We start from the raw sequence: 8,451 nt of genomic DNA, 5'->3' as shown, positions 1-8,451 counted from the left end.
ACACTGCTATGCAAGTTCTTGGCACTATTTAGAAATGCATGGCCTGCGTTATCTGGTAACTTGTAGGGCCTAATAGCTACAGTGCAGCTGGCAAACTTTTGGCTGTTGCAATAGTGACATGATTAGTTATTAAAAGGTGGTGTTCCTGCGTCTTGGAAGAGTGGTATGCCTTTGGCAAAAGAGCCGGAGTTTTGCATATGTAGAGTTCCTCAAAAGCTGAGGTTTTTTCAAAGCAATTTCAAAAGTTATCCTCTGAAATGGGGAGATTTAAAGTAATGGACAAGTATCTTCCTTCAAAGTTTTGATCTTTGGATTATTGCAGACAGAACTCTGACTACTGTGATTAGCATGGCTAGCTAGGTCTCCTCTGAACTGAGGAGGCATCAGCTGAGCTTTTAAGCAGAAGAACTGAAGGAGCTCTTGATTTCACTCCTCTCTGCTAACCTAGGGGTGCATTGCTCAGTCCTCACAGAGATGTTTTCAATTGAGCAAAGGCTACGGTGGCTGGTGTGGCTGCAGCATAAGAGTTTGATGGAAAATTATTTCTATGAGTATCTGCCCAGTTATTAACTGTAACTTCTGCCACTGACCCTCTGTTCACTTTAGCAGACCATCACCGCGCTGGGCTTACAGTTTGGCTTGTGAACATATCGTGGTGCACAGACAGAAGCAGTAGGGACAGTGACAGAGGGATGCCTAGTAGCTGTGTAATATGGTGGTTTTTTTACCTTCCCTGAAATAATGAACAGCTGCTGCAACATGGCTGTGAGTGTTGACATTGGTGCAGTATAATAAAATTCTCAGAGAGGAAATGTGCATCCAGGAGTTGGAGGTAGTTCTAGGCCGGCTTCCTATCACAGGTTTATAAATGGCACTCTTGTGATGACCAAATTCTGACCATGGCTGTTGTGGTGCTGATTTCCCTTGCATATGCTTATGTTTTTCCACCTGGCCTCTCAAACTTCCTTAGCAAAATATCTAAGGAATTGATATATCCACACAACACTTATGACTCAGTACAAGCCTAAATCTACATGCTGAACGTGAAAGTATTCCTGTCTCCTTCAATTATTTCAACAAATTCTCAGCTAAGATTTCCCTATGTACAGTTGTTAAATAAACTTCATAGTAAAAATGGTATCTGACTCCTCTGTGTGTGTGTACATGCACCAAGAGTGTTCAGGAGGAGAGACAGCACAGTAGTATCATATGTTAGCTGACTGCATGGTGACTTCCCCAAAGAGACAGGACCTCATATCATCCAGAAAAGCATCAGTTTGTCTTGGTGCATCTCAGGGCACATTACAGAACAGCAGGCATGTGACTGACTTATGGTGCAAGACCTTCTGTAATTTAGACATTACCTCCTGTCATGCCAGTTTGTCCTTTAAGAAAAGAACTCCTTGTCCATAGTTCATTGATAATTTACTTTTAGCCTTTCAATGCTCAGTCAATACTAGATACAATTGCACAAACGAAGCTAACTTAAATGAGACCAAGAAATCTGATTGCACAAAAAATGTCAGCAAAAAGCTGTTAAGCATTTTCAAATGCCACACATATCTCAAAAAAACCCATAACCCAAAATTTTTAAAAATCCCTAATTATGAGTTAATCAAACTAGATGATGTAACATCTAACTCTCCTGAGGTATTTGAATGTGTACTGATTATGAAGTGAAAAGTTTCATGCTGGAAACATACAAATGCATAGGGAACTTGCAGAAGTACTTTAAAAAGACAAGACAACCCCTCCAACATATCTTTATGTATTTGGCTCTGTGAGGTTTCCTTGGGCCAAAGAGTGCTCCTGAGATTACGTGGGTAAGGAAACATGTATTGCTTGGTTTAGCAACACACTGTGTGTCTTAAGGCATCAAAAAAGCGAGAAGTACATATCATATGATTTCTTCCTTTTCACTCTTGTGTAACAGTCTGCAAGCCCTGATTTTTATACTAAATACATGCTCTCAAGTTTATAAGCTAAAGCTATCAGCAATGCTGTCCCTACAAGGGTTTAAGGATGAACCTCACACAACTTGCAGTTATTTTACTACTGTAGACAAGTTCCCTGTTAAAAATCAGTTTGTCTCCTACTGCTTACATGAAAACCAAGTCCATGTTATAAACCTTCTAGTATCTCATCTGTGCTGCAACACTTGGTGTCACAGTGTTTTTCAGCAGGTGTTACTGGATGCTATGCACATAAACACTAGCCACACTGGTGTTAAAACACTTTTTACTGAGCTTGCGTCCAGAGGCAAAAAAAAAAAAAAAAAAAAAGAGGAAAACAAACGAAAAACCAAACCAAACACAAAAAACCAAACCAACATCCCCAAACAAAGAAAAAAAACAATAAAGAAGTTTTCAGATACTAAAACATGGGGGAATAAAAGGACTTCCCTGGAAATGTTTCTGGCAGCAGTGTCACCGCTGTATCGCTGTGCCCAGTGGGAGATGCTTCCTTACACCTGCCTGGTGCCAGCCTCATGGAAGTGGCCCTGCCGGCCGTGTTCAACAAAACCTGTGGCAGAGATGCAAAGGCAGCAGCTCTCCCAGGCAGGAGGAACGGGCTCGGGCTGCCGGGGGGCACCCAGGGCCAGAGACCACCGGGAGCCGCCTCAACAACCTGATCCGAGCAGGAGCCCACACCGGGAGCACAGAGACAGGGCTAGGGCTGCCAAAACCCGCCATTCGTGTCTCTTTGCCTCCAGACTTAGTTTTTCCTTCGTTCTGCCAGCTGCCTGCTTTAAGTCCCTCCGGGTTAAATTACACCAGGCTCAGCGTGCTGCCACTATCTCCGGCCCGACAGCACTCGGAGTAAATCCTTGGACAAACACTGGCCAACGTAGCGGCTCCGGCGGTGCAGCACGGGCCCAGAGCAGCCACACATCGCCTCCAGGCGCTGCCGGCCCCGTCCCGGGGGTGATGCGGGGCAGCCCCGGCAGACCCCGCCCCGCCCCGGGCCCGGCGGGAGGCGCGGCCCGGCCCGGCCCGGCCGCCAATGAGCGCGGCGGGGCGGGCACGCCCGCGGCCGGGATAAGAGGGGCCTCGGAGGCCGAGCGTCGTTGAGTACGGGAGAGAGGAGGTCGCAGCGGTCTTTGAGCGTGGTGAGCGTGGGCTGCGAGGCGGGGACGCGTGGAGAAGGCCGGCCTCGGCCGCGTCCTTGTTGATCCGTGGGGCGGGTCCTGCCGGGAAGGGTCCGCCATTCCAGCTGCTTCTTCGGGAGGCTGCCGACTGTGCTCCCCGCGTCCCGGCCCCGCCGCCCGATCTTGTTTACAGTCACGGCCGAGGGCGGGGCGGGCAGCGCGGGGTGCTCGGCTCCCGCCAGTCGCTGACAGAGGACGCGCGGGCGGTCTCGGGTGTGGCATCCCCCCGCGCTCAGGGCGCCCTGCCTGACCGCTGTTCCTCCGTCCTTGGCAGATCTGCCAGCATGAACCCGTTCCTCACCACGCTTTGCCTCTGCTTGGGCGTGGTTCTCGGCGCGCCGAGGCTGGACCCCGAGCTGGACGGGCACTGGCAGCTGTGGAAGTCGTGGCACAAGAAGGACTATCATGAGGTGAGCCCCCGGGGTACGCGCGCTGCTGGGCGAGCGCTGAGCGCACGGAGCTGGGCCCCGCCAGCTGAGTCATGTCTGCTTTGTTACAACGCCGGCTATGGGCAGCTCTTGGGAAGCATAATCCTTCTCTTCCCTGGTTCCTTTCCTGTGTTTGTGCATTGACTCAGCTGCACTGCACTTGCTGTTTTTGTTATGAAGGCGGCAAAAGACCACCTCCTAAACGCTGTTCAGGCTTCCCATTCGAGTAGTGTACATTTGCCCGAGTATTAGGACCCTTAAAAAGCTTGTTGTCGTGCAAGTGAACTTGGTTAGAATGGTTTTCTTGAAATACGCTGGTTTTTTGGCCCCTTAGAGAGAGGAAGGCTGGAGGAGAGTGGTGTGGGAGAAGAATCTGAAAATGATTGAAATCCATAATCTGGATCATGCATTAGGAAAACACAGCTACAAGTTGGGAATGAATCAGTTTGGAGATATGGTATGTATAGAGACATAATATACAGTTCTAAGTAGTGGCATGTAATACATAGTGAGTCTGTATATTGATTTGTTTCTCAGACAACTGAGGAGTTCAGACAGCTGATGAATGGTTATGTACACAAGAAGACAGAAAGAAAATACAGAGGATCCCAGTTTCTTGAGCCCAACTTCTTGGAAGCACCACGATCAGTAGACTGGCGAGAGAAGGGATATGTAACTCCAGTTAAAGACCAGGTACTGTCTCATGGTAGATTTGTAACCGGTTACACGTCCAGTTTCCTGAATGCTGCATCCACTTTCATAGGGGAAAAACACTGTACCTGTTTAATGATGCCTGGTACAAGCTTACTAAACTAAGCACCATTTTGTAACTGGGTTTGTAACTTGTGATTTCAATTTTTACTTTAGGGTCAATGTGGCTCTTGCTGGGCTTTCAGCACAACAGGAGCTCTTGAAGGGCAGCACTTCAGAAAAACTGGCAGACTTGTTTCACTGAGTGAACAGAATCTGGTGGACTGCTCTCGCCCTGAAGGGAATCAAGGCTGTAATGGTGGTCTCATGGACCAGGCTTTCCAATACGTGCAGGATAATGGGGGCATTGATTCAGAGGAGTCCTACCCATACACTGCAAAGGTGGGTGTAGTAGCTGAGCTTACATTGCAGGTGTCATGTCTTTTGCGTGGAAAAAATTGTGTGTTGGGAAACTCATACCTAGAAAGGCAGATGTATAGAGATCAGTACATCTGTTAGTCCTGTTGCATCTTTTCTAAGAGAACTAGCATGACTGCTAGCCCCAGCAGGAATCACATACTGCACTGGTCTTTGAGGTCAAAATCTTGACAGACCAGTTAGAAAAACTGGAGCAAGTATTCTTTTTCCTCCCCCTCCTTGTTGCCTTTCTATCATGCCTTATCTTGGTTGCCACACCAAACCAAGAACCCAGCCCTTGTCAACAGTGCTATTTAGTGGTAGGAGAGCTATTCACCTTCCCATAATTGACCTATTACAGAGTTGCTACCTATAGAACACCTAATTCTTGTGGCTAGTGTTATTTGGATTTTTAACAACAGTTGCTGTTAATGCCTTGAGTTCTGTTTCTAGATTAAATGTGCATAAATGGAGATAGTGGACAGGCTTTTAAAATCCCTCTAGTGATCTATCAAATGTTAAACAGATAGAAGAGGATGAAAGAGCAGTAGTCAATTGTGGTATCACTTGAGAGCCCATTGTTTGTGGTTTTCACCTCTTAAGAGTTCTGCTCACTATGGAGGATCTTTTGTTGCAGCTTGTTTTATGTTGTTTAAATGGCCAGTAGCAAAATACCATTTTTTGTGAACAACCTTGATCAGGGTTCCTGTTCACCTGTGTCTCTGTAATCTCAATTTTTCCCAATCTTGGCTTTTCCAGAGATCCCAGTTGATTATAGGAAGTGCCTAACTTGCTGAGTACAAAAAGTAAGCAACTGAGCTACAGTCTGTGTTCCTTTAGTTGGGGAAACAACTTTAGAACTAACTTATAATGCAGATAACAGAAGGATGTGCTTGTGAGAATCTGTTTCAGTTTCACGTGACCTGACTTCCAAGCTAGGCTTCACCTCTCTCCTGAGGTAAATGTTTGTGACGTCAGCAGTTCAGGCTTCACTTAAAAAAAAAAAAAAAACCACCAAAAAAAACCCCCAGAAAGCAAACAACAAACAAATCACCCCCAAATGTTAAATGTAAGGTCATGTAATACAAATTCCTAACTTCCAAATCATTCTGTACAGCTTTTCAAACTAGGACATACTAAAATTGTGGATTTTAAATGCTTGCTCAATGAGCAGTTTCTGGATTGCTTTGTAATTAATGAATACTTGGCTCTCTTCCATTGCCCATTAATGCATTCTGGGCTTCTTTCCTTCCTGTAAAGATATTTGCACCAAAGAGGGCAGAGTTCCAGAATGTGATGGCCCTCTGCACCCCAGCAAAGTTGGGGGGGATTTTTTTGGGTCCCACTGTCGTTTACTACTTCTGTATTTTTTGAGAAACTAGGAAGCAGTTCTTCTGTATTCCCCTCCTTGCAAAGCACTGCTGAGGCAATTGGATCCTCTTCAGTCTGTTGCTTTCAAAGCAGCGAAGTCACAGAATCTCTGGTGGTTCTGTGCTGACCTGTGTGTTAAATGGAAAACTGTGTAATAACTACAGCTTTCTCTACTTAGGATGATGAAGACTGTCGCTACAAGGCAGAATACAATGCTGCTAATGACACTGGCTTTGTTGACATCCCTCAAGGACACGAAAGAGCTCTCATGAAAGCAGTTGCAGCTGTGGGTCCAGTGTCTGTCGCTATTGATGCAGGCCATTCTTCATTTCAGTTCTATCAGTCAGGTGGGGATTTGTTAATTACTTTCATTCAGACAACTGGGTTTCTTTTAATTACTCAGTATTCATTACCCTACAGTTCGTAGACAAAAAAATAAGCAGGTATGATCCTGTGACATAGGACATAATTCAGAAGTTATTTTAATTCTATGTTTTTCCACAGGTATTTCTCTTGCTTATGTGTCTACTTGTCCCTCAGTTTTTGCCATGATCAAATGAACTTATGATTCCTTCCTCTTAACTTTCAAAAAGCTGTGCAACATTTAAGTTGAAATACACAAAGCTTCTCGTGAGGGAGAAGGGTTTTCTACAGAGGATTTTGTTCATGAGTGAACTTACACTTTTGCAGGTATCTACTATGAACCTGACTGCAGCAGTGAAGACTTGGACCATGGTGTTCTGGTTGTAGGTTATGGCTTTGAGGGGGAAGATGTAGATGGGAAGAAATACTGGATTGTTAAGAACAGGTAAGATCAGTATCATGTGTCCAGGGGAGAATAGAAAGTAGTTTGTCACTTTTAAGGGGAGAGGTAGAGAGACAACAGTAACTAAAAGCTGTGTGTGGGAAATCTGGAGACTGTTTTCAGGTTGTATGGTATGACAAAGGTAAAATCCAACTCATGCTGCTGACGGCCTAATAAAGTGGGCCCAAAGCAGCCATCTTATTCTGCTTGTTCAGTTAATTTAAGGGAGCTCAGTGCTGAAACAGCCTGTGTACCTAGTAGATATTAAAGGAGTATAGCAGGAGGAAGCCTGCTTGTGGGGGTGTAATGGATTTTTTTGGAAGCAGAGTGGTGCTCACTTTTGTGAAATAGGATAATACTTGAACTTTAAGATGGAGTTATGTCCTAAATTGGAGAGAAAATAAATTAATGCCAAAGGGCACATCACATGAGCTTGTCTCATGTTCTCAGCATTACTGGGGCACCACCCTCAGATTCTGCTTGCAGCCTTTGACTTCCCTTAAATTGCCTGGGAGCAGTGTCTGAGCTTCAGGCACCTGTAGTCAAGGTTTGCACATCAATGTGACTACCTCGTGAGAGAATGGCTGCACTCTTCATTTCTGTGAGCTTGGGATGCTTTTAATTGCTGGAAAACACTTTAGTTTCTGGCTGCAGCTATCTTGGATTTTCTCTGCGAATGTGGAAGGGCAGCAGTTTTCAGTTTTAAACACTTACAGGGGAGGGCAGTAAATAAGTAACTTCTGAATATGTAAACAAGCCCTTTGCTTTTGTTTTCAGCTGGGGTGAGAAGTGGGGTGACAAAGGATATATCTACATGGCCAAGGACAGAAAGAATCACTGTGGAATAGCAACAGCTGCTAGTTATCCACTTGTATAATTTGAAGACTGAACATTTCAGTACAAGAGGGGATTTAAACTGAATGACCAAACCCATGTTCACATGCGGTAGCCTTGTGTCTTTCAAAACTCAACTTGATTTTTGAAACTCTTGAAGTATATTTTACATGTTGGTGACATGCCACTTGTTTAAATTAATGTAAATGTTGGTATGTAAACAGCTTGTAATATTGCTGGCTTTTAACTGCTTAATCCAATAAATTCTTTGTATTTTTCCTTTTCTTCTTTTTTAATTGCAGTGTGTCCAAAGGTTTACTTTTTAAATAAATACTTAAGTTCCACTATGTACAGATGATTTGGCTTTTTGTTTTTTTTTCTACTTGGGACTTTTGTCAAATAGGTGTCCTAAATTGTGCTCTTAGGTGGAGTCTGTATGTGTGCCTCCATTGGTCACTAAAATGCAGCCCTATCTGGGAATGGCTAATAGTTTTTATAAAAAGGAGTGTAGAATTTATGATACAGATTAGTTAAAATGGGAAGTGGAAAAATATCTCTGGTTCCTTGTGTCTCATAACAAATACCTTTGGTCTTGTCATCTTCTGCATGCAGCATCTGATCTTCACTTAGCTTTCAGTTCTGTTAGTGTTTTCTTAGTGGCACGTCAAAGTGCCACGCTTGTGTAGTTTGAGCAGTTGTGTCCTTTTGAGCATTTTCAGAGGAACAGCTAAAGCACGCCTGGACAGTTCAGAGGGCTT

The 8,451-nt window shown here is 44.6% G+C and overlaps 1 protein-coding gene across 1 annotated transcript; it reads left to right on the top strand.

Moving 5' to 3' along the window:
- Nucleotides 1–3,000: 3,000 nt before the first annotated feature.
- CTSL (cathepsin L) lies at nucleotides 3,001–8,049 on the top strand. The gene is made up of 8 exons (XM_032096798.1): nucleotides 3,001–3,109; nucleotides 3,423–3,558; nucleotides 3,911–4,033; nucleotides 4,114–4,269; nucleotides 4,444–4,668; nucleotides 6,233–6,401; nucleotides 6,745–6,862; nucleotides 7,637–8,049. The coding sequence occupies exons 2-8, from the start codon at nucleotides 3,433–3,435 to the stop codon at nucleotides 7,734–7,736; spliced, it is 1,017 nt and encodes a 338-aa protein (XP_031952689.1). The 5' UTR covers nucleotides 3,001–3,109; nucleotides 3,423–3,432; the 3' UTR covers nucleotides 7,737–8,049.
- Nucleotides 8,050–8,451: the final 402 nt, after the last annotated feature.

Source organism: Corvus moneduloides, chromosome Z (genome assembly GCF_009650955.1).
Source record: "Corvus moneduloides isolate bCorMon1 chromosome Z, bCorMon1.pri, whole genome shotgun sequence".
Taxonomy (NCBI): Eukaryota; Metazoa; Chordata; class Aves; order Passeriformes; family Corvidae; genus Corvus; species Corvus moneduloides.
This window is presented reverse-complemented; position numbering and strand designations above follow the sequence as displayed.